The sequence below is a fragment of the Chelonoidis abingdonii genome, chromosome 2, assembly GCF_003597395.2.
Source record: "Chelonoidis abingdonii isolate Lonesome George chromosome 2, CheloAbing_2.0, whole genome shotgun sequence".
In the NCBI taxonomy this organism is placed as follows: Eukaryota; Metazoa; Chordata; order Testudines; family Testudinidae; genus Chelonoidis; species Chelonoidis abingdonii.
In genome coordinates this window covers 67,317,765-67,341,151 of record NC_133770.1, presented here as the reverse complement: position 1 = coordinate 67,341,151, position 23,387 = coordinate 67,317,765, and the positions used below count along the sequence as shown (strand labels likewise).

Sequence of the window (23,387 nt, the reverse complement as noted above, 5' to 3'; positions counted from 1 at the left end):
ACACTTGCAGTGTGACTCTCTGCCCCTTTCAGTGCTATTTACTGGACACAGGGGCTGGACTTCCTAGTGCTACAGAGTTGGCTAGGGGATGGGTGAACATTCTTAGTGATTCTCTGTTCCGCTTGTGTCTGGGAACTGTCTACTAGCTTGGAATATGGTCGATTGCCTGCCAGTCCTATAATCCTAATTCAACAAATTTTTCCTGCAGCTGAAATTCAAACTGGTTCTTCAGGTTTAAGGACAGGGCAAATGTTCTTGTTCCACCTTCATAGCTCACCAAACCCCTCCACTCAGCAATACATAGATAGGTGGCCATTAGTAAAAACTTCTTTTTGACATAGCTGGCTGGAGCCCCTCCACAGCACTGGAAGTACACCTTTCTTTTTTCATGTTGGTACCTTGAAAAGTACTATGTTCTCCAAATGGTGTCCAGCCTTTAAAGAACAAATAAATAAGTGGTGATGTACCCCTGGAAAAGAACTAAACCCCATCCCAACCAGCCCCTCCACGTACTGTAAACTTTACAGCATTTTAATAATAGTACTGTAGGTATAATCCCATTATTACCCTTGGCGCCTTCCACATGGGCTGCAAAAGTGGAAGGAAGGAAGGAGACTAGCAGTCGCATTCCTGAGATGCTAAAAAGTATCAATATTGTGGCCTTTGGCAGCACAGTTATATTATGGGGGCAAGGGGGTTCCTTAAGTTCCTTCAAAGAAGAAATAAAATGTAATGCAACCCGCTCCACTGGGTTAGGGCAGGAGCAGTGTCCCAGAGATAGCGGATGAAGAAGGGCCATGGAGGACCTGTTCATTGGCAGTGACAGAAGGAGCAGGAGCTGTTTGAGTTCCTTAGGGTGAGGGAGAATTGGGCCTTTAGGCAGCATGAGGCACTGATGAACTGGTTCCTGGATCTGGAGTCACACCACAGTGAACAGGAGTATGCCCAGAGAGAATGGGATTGTGAACTCACGCAGTTGCTAGAACTGGTGGCAGAACATTTTCAGGGCCTGCCCACCTTTGTGACCACTGCTCCTCCCCAGGAACAGTCACTGCCACCTCCTCCCACTGCTCCTCCAGCTGCCAAGCAGGCTGCTGCTGATGTGGTGGATCCAACCCACTGTCCTCTCCTGATGGTGGGAAGGAACATGCTGGACACCTGTCACAACGTCCTCCATCAGCACTTGAAACCCCTTGCAGGGGAATTCCCCAGAACACGCTGGAATGAAACGGTGAGCATGAGCTGGTGGCTGTATCCCAGGAGTCATCCCAAACTCCACCCAGGAGTCATCGTTGTTTGCCCCGTTGCACAATATTCTGCATCTGTTTTCCCCTCTCTCTCCCCCCCCCCTTCTGAGGGTGAGGGGGAGTGGAAGGACAAGGAAATGGGTCCATAGACAGTAATGTTTGGGAATTTGATCTTTTTGTGGTTCATTTGTAATGCCTGTTAATATTTGTAGTTTTATGCTCCATGTATCTCTCTTTAAATAAAAGTTTCTGTTCACTTCACTTAGGTGTGCACCTGGTTTTCTGAGTATGAGATTTCCCACATGTTTGGGATGGGTCAGCGGGACTTGCAGCACGACTGAGAGTTCTGTAACTGTGGTGCCACAGAAATGCAATTCATTCTCCATCTCTTTTGCCCCTAGCTATTTTTTTTAAAAAAAGAAAAGCAGGGTTCATGACAGTGAGCTAAGCTGTGAAATAACTGTTGCTGCCCAAAGCACCAGAATGGAAAACAGAAAACAGAAGAGAAATTAACTGAAATGTGTTTACGCTTATGTTGATAACTTGAGTGATAATACAAACAGAAGAAACCAAACTAAATTACCATTGAAGATATGACACTGAGTTGTGTTTTTATGACTCATCCTGCCTCACCACCCGCACCCGGGGTGTACTCATTCGTAAGAGCGAAGTGCTGGAAGCACGGCTTCAGAAAACATTGTGAAGAAATAATGTGGGAAGCCCTCCCCCCAAAACCTTACATAACATCATCAGTTATTTAAGAATGATTTAAGTGCTCTCCATAAAGCATGCAGTTTTTTGGTAAGCCATCTTTGGTGTTTCAAATAGTTTTGGACCCATTCCATCCAGTAACTGGTACTGCACTGCATGAACATTTGTCCTGCCAGCAGGAGCAGAACCACATCATCATACACTTGCTTCATGCAGTTTGGCAGAGGTGAGAGGGAACTGCCATTGCCAAAAGCATGAAGATGCCATACTGTACCAGCAATTCGCAACAAGGTGGTTCCCAGAGTGTTTCGTGTTATGCACAAGACTCTGGGTTACAGATCCTGAAGTGGTAGCACTCCCATTGTTTACCACAAAGGGACATTGTGGATGTGGGTATATGCCTGTCACAGCGTATACCCTGGGCAAGCGTAGCATGTGTGGACACTCAGTGTGGGTACAGGGTGGATTACCGCACTAGGCAAGAAGGAGGAGAAACCATGGGGAAGCACTCCTTACCCAAACCAGAGAGAGGAGGGGGAGCTCCCCTCTGCGTTCAGCAGAGAAGTGGGACACTTTTCTCCCTGCGTTCCATTGCCTCAATCACTGGCAAGATGGAAGGACAGACTAGGTCCTTGAAGGACTCTGTAGATTAGAACCTTTGGAGAAGAATAGTTGCCCCATGCTTTGGGACCTGTTCAGGTGAAACCTGATGAGTTTACGGCATGGCTCTCTCCACAGTGGCTGCCTTCCGTGGGTGGATCAGTAGCCTTTAATCATGTGTCAAAGGCAGCCAGTAGGTCTAAGAGTACTCTGACAGTGAGTTCAAGCTGTAGGGAACCTAGAATCCTGAAAGCAGTTAAACGCTGCTGGAATTTCCTTCTTTCCTGTTTCAAGATGTCGGTTGGATGTTTCACCTCAACCTGAGGATCTGCCTTCTCAATTCCTATACTCGATAAAGGAAAGCTAGAGACTGTGTGTTGTGGTTTTTTTTTTTGTTTTTTTTTGTATCATTTTTTGATAATAGGTTGGACTTTGACCATTTTTAAGGCTTCTTCACTCTTGCCAAGAAAGCATTGATCCCAAGAGCTTAAGAATGATCCTAGTCATACTCCAGATGTTTCCATTTGCCGGAAGAGGTGTGGGTCTACATCAGTGGTTTTCAAACTTTTTTATGAGCTGAGCCCTCTCCATTGAGTTACAATTTTTAGTTGTGTTTTCTCTGGGGCCAGGGCTCCTCTGTGTCATCGCTCCCTGCTGTTCCCCCTCCCCGGAGTGTGCCCCACAGTTTGAAAACCTCTGGTCTATGTTCTGTGTGGTGGCACAGACTTCCATCAATCCCCTATTTGAGGGCTTGTTGTGAACCTGGAGGAAGATAACCCAGTAGTATCTTCATAATTACTTGGGCTTTTGTTAGGCTGCATCCAATCTCCCCAGTCCATTTTTTTCTGTGAAGTAGGACGAGAACTTCATACGTTGGGTAATGTTTGAGTCTGGAATTGTAGTATGGGCTAGAAGTCAAAAATGTTTGTATCTGTATATCCAAGAGCAAAATTTCACCATTTATATTAAACAACAAGATTGTTGCAAGTACACAGACACATGTTGCATTGATACAGAAATAAAATTAAATGTATTTGCACTGTACTCTAAATAGAAATTGGATACAACATATCATAGAATGGGGTTTTATTGCCTAACGTATAGCTTTAAATTGCCTTTTTTTTTTTTTTTTTTTTTTAAATTGGAAATATGTGCTGTGTGAGCTGAGTGTTATGGGTGGTTTGAGCAAGAATTGCATATGGGGTGGGAAGGAAGGATGCAAAGAAGCAGTCTGAATTTGATTTTTGACCCAAATATGGACCGCTGCCATTTAAGGATATATTTTGTGTGTGATATCTGCGTTTTACTTTGTACATTTCAAAGGTGCACTATGAAAAATGAACTTTTCCATGCTACGTACATTTACCAGACCCCAGTAGGAAAAAACCAACAACCCCACAACTTTTTTCCATGTTGATTCACATTTCTCTTACCTATTTCAATCTACTGGATTTACAATTTGTAATTATAGTTTTTATTTAGAGCAAGTTTGGGTGGTAAATAAAAGGAGGTTGCTACATTGAAAGGAATAGGTAATTCTCATCAGATACTCTTTTATATGAAAGAAATTGCTTATGGAGAAAAGGTCCATTGTGTATGAAACTTGAAAAATTTGAAGGGAGTTGCATCTATATACCTGTATACAGTACTCTACCATTCATTGTATAAACGTATTTTAACTCTGCCACATATGGAACTAGATATAATCTTGTTTGATAGAATTTGTACCTAAACAATGCAAGTCATCTTGAGCCCTTGTGTTATAGCAGGGTTTAGGCAGAACATCCTTTTTCTGTTCAGTTTCATAAGGGTTTTGTGTATCTGTTAGTCCATTTTAAGTGACTGGTTTTGGATTATCAAAACCAAACTTACAAATAAACAGAACCCCAAACAAACCCATAACTTTGTATAATGAAGTTCAAGAGGAACAGGTTTATATGTTGGTACCTTAGCAGGTCTCACTCACTAGGATTTTAAGACTGTGATCTGAAAAGGATCGATGGCCACTTTCTTGCATGGAATGCATGGGCTTTACTAGCCAGTGACAGTAGTCAGAGATGTCATCGTGCAGTTTCTACTTAGCTTCAAATATTTTATTTATTGATATTGTTTTTTTTAGGAAAGTGAAGAAAGGTTCATTGTTAATAGACTCCAGTACTATTGACCCTGCTGTTTCAAAAGAACTAGCTAAAGCAGTTGAAAAAATGGGAGCTGTTTTCATGGATGCCCCTGTTTCTGGTGGTAAGTCTCTCTGCTAAATATATAATCCTGTGCGTTGTACGAGACATTTCTTTATTGGTGGATCCTACCCCCTCTCTTGCCTTCCCCCCCCCTTTTTTTTCTTGTTATTGCTATGAACAACTCTTTGTGCCATATCCTGGCACAGTTGCTACCCCTTTCTGTTTTCCCCTCCTATCCTTTGTTTGTCCAATTATATATTTTTCTTGGTTTTGTTAATTTTTTTTATTGCTCTTGGGCTGCTTGCCTCCCTTAACACGTGCACTGGCACACACAGTTGCTTCAGGGTGTGGTGTTTGGCCCTCTCTAAAGGCTGGGGCATGTTACTTGTGCTCTCTTGGCTGAGAGGAGCGCTGCAGCAGCAGAGAAAGGTAGCTTGGGCGTGTAGGCTTCTGCCTGATCTTGCAGCCTGGTACATTTCAAGTGTTTCCACAGCAAGCAGCATTAGAGTCTCCTGCAGCAATAGGGAGGGAAGGCTGATGGCCTTCAAGAAGCTGCCTGTGACTTTACCTAAAGCCTTAGCTGCACACTTTGCAGCAGTGGTTGTAGGCTGGATCTGAACTCACAGAGCCTTCTCTCAGCACTCTGGTCCTTTCTTTTGCCCCAAGTTTCCTAGGACAGCACTATTAGTAAGCAAACCACCAACTTCCTGTTTGGGAAATATTAGCTTAAAGTTTAGAGTGTCAGCTAAATGATTTAAAAATAAAAAGGCAGGACAATTTTTTTAAACGATTTTTCAAATGTTTTCAGTGTTTATGTAGAACATACTAAATGTATCCCATAATGGCTAACGGTGAGGTGTACCAAACTTTCTTTTGTCTCTGGTTTGGAGATGATTGGAATGTGTATATGTAATATTTGTATACTCTTGAAGCTGGAGATAGCTCTAGACCTTAGTATTGCATGTGTCAGACACTTCTTAAAATATGCAAATCTCTTCCATTTTCTTGGGTAAAATTAGATGTTTAAAAAAAAAAAAGTCACACTAACGAATCATTATTAAAGCCTAATTCTTGTCTAAATTTTTTACAACCTGCAACATAGCAAAGGTGGTCTTGAAATTTTAAAACAAAAAATACCAGACAGTTTTATTGAACTATTTGGGACAATCATTCTTGGCCATCCAGAGTTTAATTGCAGTTCTACTCTAAAAATAACTCTCTGTAAACGGCATTGTGTGGTTTCATATTTATTATCTTTTACTGACTTCAGATAAAAACTTTCTCAGTTTACAAGTAAAAAGATGTTCCTTCTCCCTCTTCCTCCCCCCCAACCTCTCCAAGCTGGCAGTCCTGCAAACTGGCCCTAGGAGCTGAAGTTCAAACTGGGTTCTTCTAATTTGTGTATCGTGATGATGATAGTCTGCAAGGGCAAAGTCTGATTCTAGTCTGTGCAGTTTCATTCCCTTCAAGAGCTAACTGAGGCTGAATTTGGCCAGGCAATTGAAGTTTGGGGGAGAACATTTTTCTCTGTTTCTGTGAACAGAGGGTAGAAAAACTCCAAAGATACCAGCTGACCCAGGATGTGGAAGGAAGGGTTCTTACTCCACAGCCAAAATATCTGTTTTTGATTTGTAAAATTAAATTGTTAGCCTGGGAATAGATTCTACCATATTTTTTGTATAATTTTTTTTCTAAACATAGCAGTGGTTCTCAATCTATTTACCATTATGGGCTGCATATGCAGCTCTCTGTGTGGTGTGGGCCGTATCCACACACTATATATACTACTTGTCTGGCCCTGAGGATGTCACATGGGCCGCAGCTGTGTGCTGACTGGGCCACAAGCAGATTGAGAACCACTGAAACATAGTATGTCATATTTATCTATTTGGCAGCATTGAGACCTTTTTATGTGGTTCCCTTTGTTACACCACTCCAGGTATAATTTCACAAATTGTTTGCCTGCTAGGATTGGTTGTCTTCTGAAAGTGTTCCCTGTTCTCTTTCTACCCAGAACTCACTGAGGTAATTTTATTTTAAAACATTCCCTTCGAACTATTGTATTGGCTGCGCTTTTGTTGCTTGGGAATATAAAATGGAGATTCGATTAAAGCAATAGCAGACATAGTTGCCTTATCTGAATAAAAATTCTCTCACTTAGTTTGTATTGCCAATAAAATGCAAAATATCATGAGCAACTTAGCATTTTGGGGGGAAGGGAAATCAATATTTAGCTTTCTAGTAGATAAAGATAACATTAACTGTACAAGATATAACTTGTCCATTTTCTTTTGGTTTAGTGCCAATTGCGGGGTATGTTCTGTGTTAAGTGTCGCATTAGAAGAATTAAAAAGATAAAACATTCAGTAATAAAACATAACATTAAGCAGTAAGTCATAAAAGGATCTTTTGGAGGAATTACTATGTATCTTGATTGCATTATTTAATATTGGTCTAATGACCAGCAGAAGTACAGTAATTCCCCTAGAAATCTACATGCCTTGTGATGTTTTGAAATGCAGTGGTGTGGGGGCTAGAGATGAACAATCATCCTTGTATCTGTACATTTACAGAGCGTTGTTGACAGATGGTTCCACTTGTGCCCAGAGTAATGCTGTTTCCTAATGGAAGTTAAATATTTGTCTGTTTTGTGAAAGCATATGTTTACATTCCAAATAATCTTTTGGAAATCATTTGGGCTGTAGAGCTCATGGAGAAAGTGCTGGCATCCAGTATTTGAGGTTCGTGGTTCCAAATGAAATGAATACATATGACCTCCAGTTTGCAACATTAATTTGACAATTCAGTTGCATTTTTTACTCTCTTATAAGGCTTATTTCAGGACAGACCTAGAATTCCATGGTGTAATTATACCCTTTCTTGGTTGGTGTGAAATTGGCATGTTGTACACCAGTTATACACAGATCTCAGTGGTTCAGGAGCCACCTTGGCAATCAACATTACCCAAAAGAGCCACAGTAGTGGTGATTCATTGTTTCATTTACTATCGTACTTTATATTGTAGTTGATACGATGATGATGATAATTGGGCAGTCAGAGTGTGTGTGAGATATAATATCGCTTCTTGGCTCTGAGCTAAGATGTGAAAAAATTATCTATATTAGAGAGAGAATGTGTACTATTCTCACAGCAGAATGATTGACTCACCAAATTTTATTTTATTTTCAACTACAAGTGGTTAATGCAGGGGTCTCAAACATGTGGGTGGGGTTATTTCCTGTGGCCTGCCAAGCTCCCTGTGACTCCCCCCGCCCCCCTTCGAGTTATTTCCTCTGGGCTGCCTTGCTTCCTCTTCCCCCCAGTGTGCCATGTCCCCACTCCTCTGCCTGTCTCCAGGCACTTTCTGCTACCAAACAGCTGTTTGGTAGCACTTTCCAGGGAGGAGCGGGGAGCCATGCACTCAGGGGAGGAGGCAGAGAAGAGGTGGGGCAGGAGCGGGGATTTGGGGAAAAGGTTGGAATAGGGGCAGGGAGCGGGCAAAGTTGGGGTGGGGCCTTTGGGGAAGGGGTGGGAAGAGGCAGAGTAGGGATGGGGCCTCATGGAAGGGGGGCCTGGAGTGGGAGACTTTTGTACCTTTATATGAAAAGGTGGTAGTGTTGCGGAGCTCAGGCCAATGTACTTGTCCTCATGTGGTCCTCCTGGTGATTCGAGTTTGAGATCCCTGGGTTAATGACATAATAAAAGCATCCTTATTGCTTAATAACTTAGAGTGGTTAATAATTAAAACAGTGTGTAATTTAATATCTCATGTGCTGCAAAGAGCCACACGAGATACATTAAAGAGCAAATTGCAGCTTGAGAGCTTCAGTCTGAGTATCACCATTATATACACTTGTTGCCTAAATTCAGGAGTTTCTAATTGGAAATTAATACACAAACCCGCTACAGTGTTGTATTAACTAACTTTGGAAAATACTTCTCATTCCCACTGTTGCATTCAGATTTTAACTATTAATACTGTCCAGAGATGGCAATCACTTTACATTGGGGATTAGGATCGTTGGCAGGTCTATGTGAGAAAGTTTTGTACCATCGTTGTCAGCACTATATTGATGTGATTAAAAACAGGAGATTAGTTCTACTGCTTGCTCTTCATGAATATAAATATTCCATGCCTAATGAGGATACAATGAAAACCAATAAATGTCTATTACAATTAGACTAATAATAAATTGATCCTTTTTTTGGTTCGACTCAGTTTTGGCTCAGCAAAGATTTTTGGTTTGGCAACTTTACAACAGCCTCCTATAAATACAAATTATCACACAAAGAAGCTTATATATGTAGCATATTAAAATTAACTTCCTTTGGAATCAGTGGGGCTTTGTGCAGGGCAGAATATCTCCTCATGAGTCAAGGAATAGATTTTGACACCCTAACAGGGATAAAATACTGACCCCATTGACTTCAGTGGAGGCAAAATATAGCCTCGGGGTGTAATACTGATTTAACTCTAAGGGTATGGCTACACTTACATTTGTACAGCGCTGGGAGTTACAGCTGTCTTCGTACAGCTGGGTAGGGAAAGTGCTGCAGTGTGGCCACACTGACAGCTACCAGCGCTGCAGTGTGGCCACATTTGCAGCGCTGTTGGGAGTGGTGCATTGTGGGCAGTTATCCCAGTGTTCAAGTGGCTGCAACGTGCTTTTCAAAACAGGGGGGTGGGGTGGAGTGTGACAGGGATCGTGGGGGAGACAGAGAGAGTGGATTTTTGGAGCTGACACTGTTCTCAGCTCCCTCTCTTGCAAGTTCTAAGGACTGGAAGCTACACAGCACCTACCTTCATTCATTTTAAAAGTTTTGACCCTTCCCCCACCCCTCTCTTATTCACTAAATGCGAATTATGCACTCCTAAATAGCCTCCAGACCACACAAGCAGCTGCTCAACACGGAGTCCCCCCTCCCATCTCTCCTCAAGCAAACAGCTGTGAACATTCCAAAGCAATTCCCCTGCCTCCACTCGCTCACTGGAGCAAAGAGCAGCTGTGTTTGTTTTTTAGATAAGTAGTTCCGGGGAGCTCATAGTTCAGCCATTCTTCCGGTTTGTCATGGACAGGAATTCTGGGATACCTCTTAATACCCTGAAGGCCAATAAAAGCGCTTTTGGTGGCCACGCTTGACGAGCAGTGCTGCATGACCAGCACTGGAATCGCTACACCCCAAGCAGACCAGGTGTACAGCCAGCGCTGCAGCAAGAGAGTTGCAGCGCTGGCTGTGCTTTGCAAATATGGACACAGAGTGAGTTGCAGCGCTGTAACCCCATCACCAGTGCTGCAACTCTCCAGTGTAGCCAAGCCGTAAGGGCTTGGCTACATTAGAAATTTCAAAGTGCTGCCCCGGCAGCACTGTGAAGTGTGAGTGTAGTCAGAGCCGCAGCGGTGGGGGAGAGCTCTCCCAGCGCTGCTTGTAAACCACATCTCTTACGGGTGTAACGTGCAGCGCTGGGAGCCGTGCTGCCCAGCGCTGCCGCCCTGATTACACTGACACTTTACAGCGCTGCATCTGGCAGCGCTCGGGGGTGTTTTTTCACATCCCTGAGCACGAAAGTTGCAGTGCTGTAAAGTGCCAATGTAGCCAAGCCCTCAGTAAATATTTTACTACAGTAAGCCACAGATAAACTCTCTTCTCTGATTGTGTCATATATATAAAGGAAAGTATTCAATGTATATCAGAAACAGAACAAAACCAAAATAGTTAGTTTGTTTCATGAAGTTACAGGATTCTGATTTGACTGTCATAGAACATTTTAGGCTTGCTGCTCACAGTAATACTTCTTTAATATATTGAATTTAGTATGTTTGCCTATTTTATGCTGTTTCTAAAACTACAGCTGATCTGTTTGTGTAATTTTTTTTATAATTTTAAGAGCAATGTATGTTTCATTATCAGTATTGTGAACCTTTATATTTAACTTTTGTCATACAAGAATATAATTATTTTAAAAACTAGTGTGGAAAAAATCCAGGATACGGTATCCATCAGCTCTTCTACTCAAAATACTTGGTATTGCAGTCTCTTAAAGGTGGTATATAAAAACAAAATCTGTGAGCTTGTTTGGTTTTTAACTTCCCAGAGCTGTAGCAAGACTGTCTCCAGGAATATGTGAAGTATTGTCAGTTTGACTATGAGACTTTAATGGGTTTTCCTTCACCACATAATACAGCCATGACATTTTTATGTCTCTTGTGAGAATCCGTGGAAGATGGTGGTCTGATGCTGCCTAAAAAGGGCTGTGAAGTATAGAACAATTCTTATGCTAACCTGATGATTAAGGAGGGGGCAAACCACTCATACATTGGAACAGCTCACTGTGCATCTCCTGACTGAAAATGGTCACACAAGGACAGAGTTCCTTTTTCTACAACCATCCCAAAACTGATGTTGTGGATTTCCCTTTTCTTTGCCTTCCACCAGCTTCTACTAACAATTAAACAAATTTAAGGTGCTCTTACTGCAGCACCTGAAATCTGAACTTTTTGACTTTATAATGCTTTTGCCAAATAGAAAAAGTTAATATTTATAGGGGATGGCATGATCATAGCATCCAAGGCAGCAGATTGGCATGGTCAAATCTAAACTAGCCATTATGTCAGCTGGAGAAAAGATCCAGTATGTATTTTTCCCAAGTGAAGCAAAGCTGATTGTACCATTGCAGTAACTGCTAAAAATTTATGTGCTGTATCAGTGGATGCTAGAGCAAAGAGCCTTTGTGGTAGTGAGGTTAGCACTACCGGAAGCAGCTATGCCTCAGTATAGCTGACCAGATCAGTAGTTGTGCAAGCTGATGCCTTCATAAATGGCTTAGGGATGTGCTTAATACAAGCAAACAGGCCAGCAAAGTATACTTTAAGAGGACTCAAAGCAGAACAAAATTATGCACACATTAAAAGAGAGATGCGTGCATGCAATATGAAAGGTTCAGCAATATGTTTTGAACAACACTCCTGGTTCAATTTTTTGTTTCATTAGACAAACTTCCAGAGATGTGAGGATTTTTGTTTTCTAAAAACTAATTATTTTTTGAGTGACTGTGCCCTATTTCTGATGCCACTGTCTACATATGGTCCTTTAAACTCCATAATTTTTGGATTTGTCATCTCTGCTGTGAGAGAGACAGTACTCTTTGTTCTATCATATGGAGAGGGGAGGCGCTTCAGTTCTCTCCTCAGAGAGAGAGAGAGTGTGTGTGTGTGTTTCTGTTTGGAGTAGAAACTAATTATTAGGATCCTTGGAACAATATCCAGAAGATGGAACACCTTCAAAACTCTCCCCCCCGCCCCCGTCGTGATCTCTAACCCTTTTACTCATTGGCAAGCCTATTATAAGATGATGCTCCTCTGCCCACTTCCACTTCTTGCACCACTGATATTTTTGGATTTATGCCTTTTTATAACTCATGGACATGCTCCAGTCCTCTTCACAAACCTTGCCCCTTATACAGTATAATCTGTACTGCTCCTGACATCGGGAAGAGCTTTTCCATCACTGTCTCCTTCCTCTGCTCTCCCCTCTCCATTTCATGTCTTGTCCATTGTTTTCTTCCTTGACTGTACTGCTTGTTTTTCTCTCTATTTGTGTTTGTAGCTGAATTCTTTAATATAGTCTACATACAGTGTGTTTTTGCACTGCTGCTTTTTGTCATTCAGACTACAGTATAGATCATTTTATGTGACTGTTTATATTAAAGACGGTATGCAAAACGTTGTGATAGTATTCTGAAAGCCAAATGAGGTATTGATAATCAAAGAGGTAGGTGGTAATATAAAGGGGGTTTACAGGTGAATTGGGAGTGGAGCAGGCAGGTGTGAAGGAAGAAGAAATATTAGAATGAAAGTTGGGCCACTAAAATTGAGGGTTATAAATTATTTTAAAAGTTTCTGAATTACTGACTGTTTCTGACGTCTTTAACAAGAAGTAAGAAAGTGCAATCTGGACAACCAGAAAGTATTGGAAAATCTTGGAAATCTAGCTATTTATAAAATGCAAGTTTTTGAACACATGAAAATTTATAAACCTTTCAGTATAAATATATCAACAGGCTTGGACAATATGCTGCAAAAGAATTTGGGTAACAAATTTACTCACTTGACTTTTTTTTTGTTTTCTGGTTTTACATATTGTAAAGTCTTTGACTCTATGGTCAGAAGGGACCATTATGATCATGTAGTCTGACCGCCTGCACAATGCAGGCCACAGAATCTCATTCATCCACTCCTGTAATAAACCCCTTGTAGTAAGAGGAGGCCCTGGAGCATAAACCCTTGGTATCAGAGGCCTGGTCTGAGGCCTGAACTGAAGTAATGATCAAGACATTGCTAACATAAAGCAAAATTAGTCTGTGAGCCAGAGGCAGGCCCTGCTCACAGACATTCGCAAGAGTGTATACACATGTAAGTAGTAATAAGATGAACGTATGCCAGGATGGCACCCACACAGATAACAAAGAACAGGCAGACTCAGTCTAAAGACAGTATAAAAGGACAATATGATGGATGAACAATGCAATGTATAAACAATGATGTTTGGACAATATGAAAGGAAAATATGATAAATAGACAGTATGATGTATAGACTTATTTGTTAGAATCAATCCGCACCGTGAGAGAGGCAACACCGTAATGCATAGAGGGGATGTACCTCAGTGTGTTCAATGATGCAAAATCTGTTTGTACCTGTGTATAAGAATGCATCCCTGAGTGGATGTCTTTGTCTGGCCTAGAGGGCAGTGGAGAGTGCCACCACTGACTGAGCCAGTTGGAGAACTGGAGAGGTATTAGAAGACCAAGAATGGGTAAACAAAGTTTGAATCTATATATTTAAAAAGGTGGGGTGGAGAGAGAAATAGGGATGGAAGGACTGATTTATTCAAGTTGAACATATAGTGTGGCTATAATAGGAACTTTGTTTTTTGGCCAAGAAGTCACAGGTGTTCAGAGGAAAGTATTCATCTTCATATATTTGAAGGTGTAAATGATAAGGAGAGAAGAGAATCATTAGAATCATCTAGGTGGTCCAGTGGGATAGAACTAGTAGTAATGGGCTGGAAATATTTTTTTTCTTCTTAAAGAAAAATGTAGGCTGAATACACCAGGAAAAACTTCTTAACAATGTTCTTAATAGATTATGGAATGCTTTTCCAAGGAGGGATGGGAGATAGAAGCCAATCTTCTCAATAGTCTTAAAAATAGACTGGGCAAAGCACTAGAAAGTATTCTGTAAGGAAAAATATTTAACGGGCAAGAGGATGGGTTACAGGATCTAATAGCTCTTTTCCTACAATTCTATTGTGTTTTCATAAATGATGTTCAAAAACGGTTAAAGGAAAACTGTCCAGATGGAAGTTCATGATCCCCATGTCACCCTTTGAAAAGAGTAGGGGACAACCCTGGAATTATGCCCAACGTTCATTTCTTTTCTCAATAAAACTGGTTCTAATGTGAGCTGTTTCTGAATTTCTAATAGCTGCTCTATTTGTCTGCAGTCGCTTTAACGCCAGTATCTAACTCGTCCCTTAGTGAGGTACTTTGGGATACACAAAGTGAGAGAGAGGCTACAGAGATTCAAACTGTAGTCTATTGTAATCCCAAGGGAAAACCTTATTTCTTTTTAATTTATTTTGGTGATTGGCCTTTTATAAGTGCTTTAACTTTTAAGGGGATGCAGGTGGTGTAGGCTGGTGCCTCTGGAATGCAAAAGGCTGCTGTGAAGTTATATACAACTATTCATTCTTTTTTATTTTTAAATGTTATGGGGAATTTTTTTTTAATGAAGCCTCTAGTTTAAAGTATACTAGATTTTTCTGTTTCATCTAGCATACAAAAATAATGTAGTCAAAATCTTTCTCAAGTAAAAGCAATTGCTGTAACTGACTGAGAAAACCCATTAGATGTTTTCAAAGATGCCTCAAAACATACGTATAACCACTTGTTCAACAAGACAATCTGCATTAACATCTTAAATTGCATTTGCAAACTTTGACCCTGATCCAGGAAGGTCCTTAAGCATATGTCTGATTTTTAGATACGCAAGTAATCCCATTGACATCCATGAGACTATTGTACTTCAGTGCCTTGCTTCCTAAATACTCCAATCCTGTTAGCTGCTCTGCAGTGGGGTGGACTCCTGTGCCTGTGTGCAGCCCCACTGAAATCTTATGCTATTTTAAAAAATAAATAAACTTTGAAGGTGCAGGGGTTCACCAACACAGAATATCTTGCAGAGTAGGGGCTTTGAAGCCCATTCTGAAAATGTCACATATTGATCTTTTAAATGGATTTAGTCAAGATCAGTAGGTCTGAAACTGAGCCTACTGTTGGGTCCCATCTGAATGATGTTTGCATTAGGATTCTTTCCATTTATTTCTTAAAACTATGAAGCTGGTTGGGCAAGGAAGATGTTATTTTATATATTTAAAAATGCATCTGATTCCAAGAGACACTGCAAGAAGCCAATTTGTTTGAGACTACTAGCCCCATAATGGAGGGCACCTCTCTGTTTTTACTTTTCTCTTTTTAAGTGGGGCTGATAAAAAGGGAACATGTTCTAACAGAAGCTATGTTTTTATTAAAAAAAAAAAAAAAAGGAAGAGAAATTGTGAAAGTAGTACAGTTTGTAGCGGTATCTGCATTAAGTATGTCAGTTTTTCACTGATTCAGCATCTTGGGTCATTCTCCTTGAAAGGATTGATCTTGGATTACCTGAAACTATGTGGAAGCTCTGGATTAACTTTATTAAATTTGTTCCTCTTCCAATCAGGTAGAAGTACCACTACTTTGTATTAAATGAAAGTGCATAACCAAATGAAACTGCATAGCCCTGTACGGCTCATGAGATGTGAATATAAGACTTATGCCAAGGTTCGCACAGTCTGACAAGTAATATTTGGTTTGGTGGAGAGGAAGCATAGAGTTCACTGTAACACAGAGAATATGGAAGATTCATTTAACTCCATTCCTGGGTTAAAAGAGGATTATTGCGGTAACTAAGATTCCTCCATGCCAAGTATAATATAAAACTGAAATGAAAGCAAAATGGCTTGCTGCGTTAGAAGTTTGACCTGAGATCTTAACTCTTAATTGGGGAGGGAAAAAAAACTTTGCATTTTTTACATTGCTTCATTAATCTTTGTAGTTTACTTAGCTTGGACGCTGAGTGTGGGATTTTATAAAGCACACCCAGCATTGGCTTAACTCTTCTCCTAAGACAAATAAAAGGGAATTTTACTATTGGCTTCAATGGAGCAGAGTTAGGCCAACATAGAGTGCTTTTGAAAACCGTGCCCTAAAACTAGTATGTTTGGCTTCAAGTTTGTGTTTCTGTTTCTCAGCACAGTGCAGTTGTGTTTGGCTTTTCAGTACTCCAGGGCGATATTAAAATAAAAATATCTCCACTGAAATGAAAAAAAAAAAAAGTGGTGAAAACATTGTGTAAAATTTTATTAAACCCTTTAGGTGTTTAAAAAATACTGACCTCAATTATTTGAGGATGGCCCTTTAAGTTGAGAAGAATGTCGGCAAACTTTTCTTTCTTCTGTTAATGTTTAGCTGCAATATTCTTGCCAATGAGATATCTGATGCTTAGTGTTGTGGGGTTTGTTTTTTGTTTTTTTGTTTAGAAGATATGGCTTGCTGGATTCTGTACTTTGTTGTAAGACCCTGGTTATTGGGTAACTACACAGTACGATGATTTGTGTGTTGTCAAAGATAACATGCATTCTTGCTGTCATATTGTTTTCAGTTTCTGTATACTTCCTCTGCTTCATGAAAAGCCACAGTTGTTGGGTATGTCTGGTCACAACCACCAGTACGTTTGCAAACCCACAGATATTGAAGAAGCCTTCTTTTGACTTTATCTTGTTCTGGCAATATTTTTGGATTGAGTGTACATGACATGTAAGTGGTTGGCAAGGTTGCACTATGACCTATTTTTTTATTTTTAAAAATTTAATTACATATCAGAAAGGACTGGACATGTAATTTGAAGCTTGGATTAATCTGGATGCATGAAGGGTTAGCTGTGTTAATTCATAAGGTTTACTGGTTTCTGAAGACTTGTGGTGAATAACGCAATGATTGCCTACTATTACTAAAATTGCCAGTAGTCAAAAACGCAAGTGATGATTTTGGAGACAACTGACTGAAATACGTTTGGAGTTTCCAGACAAGGCATTTTGAGATGGAATATGCTGGAAAAATGTAAAGTTTTGCAGGAGGAAAAAGTATTAGTATTATTTTTCATACTTGCAACCGGTAAACCTTGTCAGATTAATATTTGAAATATTTCACAACAAACGAAACAAAAGCACCACCATCACCATAACACCATCATCTGGCTAGACAACATGCATAAGAAATTTTGAGTAGAAACTAGCTTTTCGTGGAATTGAGATAGTGGTTGGGGGGGGGCGGGGGAGGGAGAAGGAGGAATTCAGAATCAAGCTAGTAATGGTTATGCTATTTACAACCTTGTGTGTGTCATGTTCCCTAGCAAAGGCATTTCTTGGCAGATATGGTCGCTTTTGTGATGACACACTACTTATTACGTCTTCTCTAAAAGATATACACACACCTCAAGTTAAGTAGAGTTCTGGCTACTGGAGAGAACCAAACTTTTAGTAAAAATTAGATAGTCTTTCTGTATTTCTAATGAATGAGGCATTCAAGAAAAAACACAGTTATCACGGTAGACTCTTGCTAACTTGCACTGGTGACTGGGAGACTTACTGCTGGTAAATTAACACACAACATAATAAAGGCTGAGGATTTTGTATCTTAAAATGTACACTGTTTATTTAAGATCAGATTGATTTGGACTCTACCTTGAGTATGGGATGGTGTGTTGCTTCAAGACCCCAGAAAAAAATTGTGACTCAGTGAAAACTTCCTCTTCCCAGAAGCAAGAGGACAACATGGGAGGAGTAATTTGTGTCACTTCCTCTTTAGAGTGCAGTTTATCCTGCCCCTCTGGTGCTTCCCATGTGGCTGGCATGTAGAAAAGTAGTGGCATGGCTCCACCTTCTCCCTGTCTTCTTGCTTGAGTGGGTATTGGGTGTGCAGTACCTGCCACTCCCACACGCCAGCTGCATTTTTGAGTATGTTTACACTGCAGCTGGGACAGGGTTTCCCAGCTTGAGTAGACAGTCATGCGGTAGCTCTGCTTGAGCGAGCACTCTAGAAATAGCAGTATAGAGGGGTGTAGCCGCTTCAGTACACACCCAGGAGTCTGGGAGGGTTTATACTCAGGCAACTAGCCTAAGCTTCTGCCCCTCCTACTCTGGTTACCTTGCTGATTTTAGCAGGTTAGCTAGAGCAGAGTTAGTGCACGTCTGCTTACCTGAGCTGGGCAGCACGCTCCCAGCTGCAGTGTAGACATACTCTTTGAGTAAGCCCTGTGTGGACAGTGTGGGCAGGGTTTTATTCAATGTACTGGCGCACAATCTTGTCTTTAGTCTAAATGTAATTCAGTGTTTGTTTATTTTGTAATACTTCTGGGTAGAATAGTAAATCTTAGTATACTTTGTGAAACTATTCAACTCACTATAGCACTCTTAAGGGTCTGCTGAGAGAATGTGAATATTACCAGCTTGGTGGAATAATGAGCTAGTTAGGCTCTGGTTAATAGTGCCTACATCTGATTTTCTTTGGGATACATTCAGCCCAGGATACACCTCAGCAGAGGGTTCTGAGAGTGATCTGGTGTCAGAGTAAATCTGCTGTAACTATCACTTTTAGGGCAGTCCTGACTAGGAAAGCGGCATGGATGAGCCAGCTAAGAACATTCACTGAAGTAGGGCATCCTCTTGGGTAGCCTCTGCTCGAATCCTGGCTGTAACTTCGAGCTCCCACATTCTCCCATATGGAAACTTAAATGGAGCGTGCTGGTGGTACCACTGGTTACCTCTCCTACCCATCTTGTCAAGGGCGTGGAGACGAGGCTGCCTTAGAGAGAATTCTGATTTCCCCATGCCAGCATGAGTATATCTGATCCTCTAAGTGCATTACACTTCCACTGAGACAAACTAGGATATGCCAAACCATTTATTAATGATGTAACAAGCACCAGTGTAAATGGAGTAACAAAGCAAGTGACCCTAATGAGGCATTGTGTAGCCATCACATGCTCCTTTTTTGCAGAAGGTGCTCACGTATATATTGTATTCAGCAATTGCTTGTGTCCGGTATGAGTAATTGTGCTTTATACTGTGTGTGCACGCTTTGAATTTTCTAAAGAGACAATTATACAAAGGTTGAATGGAACTTTTTTTGGTAACTTGCTTAAAGGATTCCTAGAAGATTGAAACAGTAGGCAGCAGAGCTTGTTAAAGAGCTGTTACTTTACAGGCTCTCAAGAATTTAGAACATGGCTTGCTTACTAAAAAATTTTTTTCCAACAGCCCCTTATAGACTTCATTTCAGAGCCAACGTCGTATCTATGCTATGCTTGTCTTAAAATACAAACATGCACTCTTGGTCTTTACTGTTTACTGAATCAGAACCCTACTGTTTCTACTAGCACTGTATCTAATTTATGGTGAGGTGACCACAAAAACTAAAATTATTTATATGTTGGCACCTAACAGCACCACTATAGTTAAAGGTCTGTTGGCATTTCCATTATAAACCTTCTGTTTGAGAGGTTTATAACTTGGTGGTTTTAGTTTGCTTTGGGCTCAGACATGCCATTTCTTTCTGAGCACAAATTCTTTTACAGATTTCATTTAAATCAGTTTGGCCACTGTTTATTAGAGAAAGGGAGTGAGAGTCTGAGTATTTGGAATGGCAGGGAATACAGGGTTTAATTTTGATTTCAGAAGCTTTTTGGTCAACCTATGTAATGAAAGAAAAAATTTTTATTTTATTTTGTAGTCATTTAACCCTTCCTTAGTTATATCAAATTACCTAAAACCACTTTTTAAAGTTGCTGCTAACACTTTCTCTTCTGCCCCTACCCAAAGGCACAGTTTGCTTTAACTAGCAGAAGAACCAGACTGGACCTCAGTGGTAAAAGTCCATCTTGGAGGGACAAATTGCCCAGCTCCACTGGGAGGTCTGAAGCTGGTCATTGCAATCCACAAAATGGGTGGAACTCACCAGGAAAGAGATGGGGCTAGGAGATCTGTCAGAGTAACTGATTCATTAAAACCCTTGTGCTTGGTAAAGCTACATTCCCCAATTGTCTGCTCTTTCCTGGAGGGTGCTTGTGAATTGCCTTTTTTTGGATGCAGCTTGCCCTTGAGTCAAGGTTGGTGTGAATTGCATTTTCCCCCATTCCAGCATGCCATGGCCAGAGTAAATTTAATTCATTTCATTCTCATAGGTTGTTCTACTGTAGTACTAAGGAAAGTGAGCAAAGTATGTTTTACTACACATCAACATGTATGTTTTTGCTAGAATAATATGCGTAAATAATACACATTGACATGATGCATGGCAAGACCCAGAAATAAGTCATAACTGTGAACACAATAGTAAAATAGCTTGTTTTTTTATCCTTTGTTTTTCTAATGACTGGGTTCAATTAGAAAAAAAGTGTTAACTACTCAATGCAAAACTGAAAACAGAATAAACCATTTTGTAACTTTCCATAGAGTTTCTCTGGATATATTTTTGTTTTGCTCTAGGTCTGCATTTTAAAAAAAGTGTGCTGCCTTATGTTTTTTAAAAAGGTGTATTCTTTGGCATGAAACCTAAACTAGTCTAAAGTAATGGAGGTGATAACGTATGAATTTCAGGATGAAAAGAAACTGAATTTCTTTCCTTAGACAGTGTTTTATTCTGTCTTTTTATGCATACCATCAGAAACCCAGTAAAGGGGAGAGTTTTTCAAAGGCGCATTTAGGGCAGATGGGCTCCCGTTTGTGCCCTTGAAAATCAAACCATACATCACAGTATTCCCAATCACAAGCATCCAAAACTCATGAGTCAGACCCCCCCCCCCCAACCATGATTGGCTTAAAAAAAATCATTTTTTTTTTAAATACACATTTGGGTGCTCTTTCTCTTTTGCTTTTTGAGCTTGTTAGGATTCTTGTTTTCAAGATTTTTGCTCATGACTATGAGGGCTAGCATTTTTTTGTTTGTTTTTTAATGAAACTCAAGATCTTCACAAATGCATGACTCCAGGAGGCAGGGACATTAATGAAAACACTAAATATCAGAATAAAATTGCAAGGTTTGTTAATGCTGAAATCATTTCAGGCGTTACTGTCACTGGTATCCAAATATCACCAAAGACCAAGAAATGTATACTCGACTATGCCAGGAAAAGAGAACCTTCCACCTCTCATATAAGCATACACAAGTAGTATGTGCACTCATTGAGGGGCCCCAATTCAGCAAAACACTTAAATAGATGCTTAAGTCCCATTGATAGCAGTGGGAATTTAAGCATGATGTTAACATATGTGCTGAACTGGGTTTTAAGGCTATGATATTGCCATCTGTTCTGCATGTGTGGACCCTCATTCTCAGAAGTTCATGTATTCCTGGATTATAAAGATAAACAGTGATTGTGATCATCTGGTCTGACCTCTTGTATAACACAGGCCATAGGACTTCCCTGAATTGGTTTCCTGTTTTGAACTAGACCATATATTTTAGAAAACCATCTAGTCACTCCCTTGCCCCAGCCCCGAGCCCCCTCCCACCCCCAAACTTGCTCCCAGAGCCCACACTCCAACCCCTTGAACCAGCCCTGATCCCCCTCCCGCCCTCCGAACCCTTTGACTTCAGCTCATAGTCCCCCTCCTGCGGCTCAAACCCCTTATCCCCAGCCCCACCCCAGAACCTGAAGCCCAATCCCTTTCTCCAGCCTGGAACCCCCTCCTTCACCTGGAACCCCTCATTTCTGGCCCCATCCTGGATGAAGCCCTTGCCCCCCCCACACCCCAGCCCAGTAAAAATGAGTGAGGGCAAGCAGAGGGAGGGGAGATGGAGTGAGGGGAGCAGGGCCTCAGAGGAGGGGCAGGACCTCAGAGAAAGGGCAGGGACAGGCTCTCAGGGAAGGGGTGGGGCAGGGCAAGGGTGTTCAGGTTTTGTGTGATTGGAGAGTTGGCAACCCCAGTTGTATTTTGAGACTGTATTCATCTATCTTCAATTTCCAGCCATTGGATCTTGTTGTACCTTTGTCTGCTAGATTTAAGAGCTCATTATCCAATTTTTGTTCCTTGTGTAGGTATTTAATCAAGTCACTCCTGAACTTTTTCTTTGTTAAACTAAATAGATTGAGCTCCTTAAGTTTTTCACTCAAAGGCCTGATCGTTCTCATGGTTCTTTTCTGGACCCTGTCAAATGTAAAAAGAACAGGAGTACTTGTGGCACCTTAGAGACTAACAAATTTATTTGAGCGTAAGCTTTCATGGGCTTCTTTGGAAGTGGGCTGTAGCCCATGAAAGCTTATGCTCAAATAAATCTGTTAGTCTCTAAGGTGCCACAAGTACTGCTGTTCTTTCTGCAGATACAGACTAACTCGGCTGCTACTCTGAAACCTCTCCAAACGTATCCACATTCTTCTTAAATTGTTTGTTAATGATGCTCAATGAGGGCCTAGGGGTCCACCTAAATTGAACAGTTTGCAGAATGGGTGTTCAGGGTTTTATTATTTAGCTATAGTGTTGTTGAACACTAAGGCCTTCATCTTGTAATGAGCCTTATGCAGGCATAGTGGTTTGCCTCACAGAACATCTCACAGGACTACAGGTATTTCAAAGCAGTGCAGGTGTTAATGGAAGATGTTTAGCTTAATCTCTTGCAGTTCTTTGAAAAATGTCATCCTTTTTAGATGAAATTGTGTTTGAATTAAACCTAAAGGAATTGGTGTTGGTATCAATTAAATCTTAGTAGCAAAGGGAGGTGTTACTTTCAATTTAATATCAAAAACCTCATTGAAATATAACATGAACACAAATTCAGATTGCTTGTTTGCTATTCTTGGAAAGGTAGTAATAGATTTCACATATGTAATTGATTGTGAACCAGTGTATATATTTAGACTTCATAAACTGTAGTCTTTATTATAATTAGTATTGATAATTTTTCAAATGCAACTTTGACTGACTCCTTTAAATACTGCCCCTTACTTTTCAGTTCACTGACTGAGGCAGAAATGCTGTCCAGTTTTTTCCTCATTCAAGCTAGAGCTCAGACTACTGAAATCTCAGCTGGGAAAGAACTGCATTCTTGAATCCTTATCAGTTGATTCTTTAACAACTTGAATGTTTTCCACACAAGTTAATGGGATAAAAGATAATGTGACCTAAATTCCCATTATAGTCTGGATGTCTAATGACAAATCCAAAAGTATAGGATTGTTTGGGAAGTGGGGGAAAGGGAGAGGAGAAAATTGGTTTATTAGCTGCTGTATAGTTGTCTGTAAGTACTTGACTTGGTAGTTTCTCTTGCTGTTGCAGTCCAAGTGTTTTTATAGCCATGTGTTTTTAGTCTAAAATTCTAACTTCACATCCAAATGCTTATGTGCATTACCAATGAATGGGGATTGTCTTTAATACCATTTGGTAAAACACTTATGTGGCTATTCTTGCATTTGGATATCCACCTGATGTTTCTCCACCTTCCTTTCCAACATATGCATTCCTCTGCATGACTATATTACACATTTCCCTGAAATGCTG

At 40.6% G+C, this 23,387-nt stretch overlaps 1 protein-coding gene across 2 annotated transcripts in view; it reads left to right on the top strand.

Annotated features, from left to right (window-relative positions):
- Positions 1-23,387, top strand: part of HIBADH (3-hydroxyisobutyrate dehydrogenase) — a 138,495-nt gene that overhangs the window by 21,354 nt on the left and 93,754 nt on the right. For both annotated transcript variants that reach the window (XM_032773801.2, XM_075062416.1), the window contains one exon: positions 4,678-4,799. In XM_032773801.2, coding sequence (XP_032629692.1) covers positions 4,678-4,799 — 122 coding nt within the window. The remainder of the gene's footprint in view (positions 1-4,677; positions 4,800-23,387) is intronic.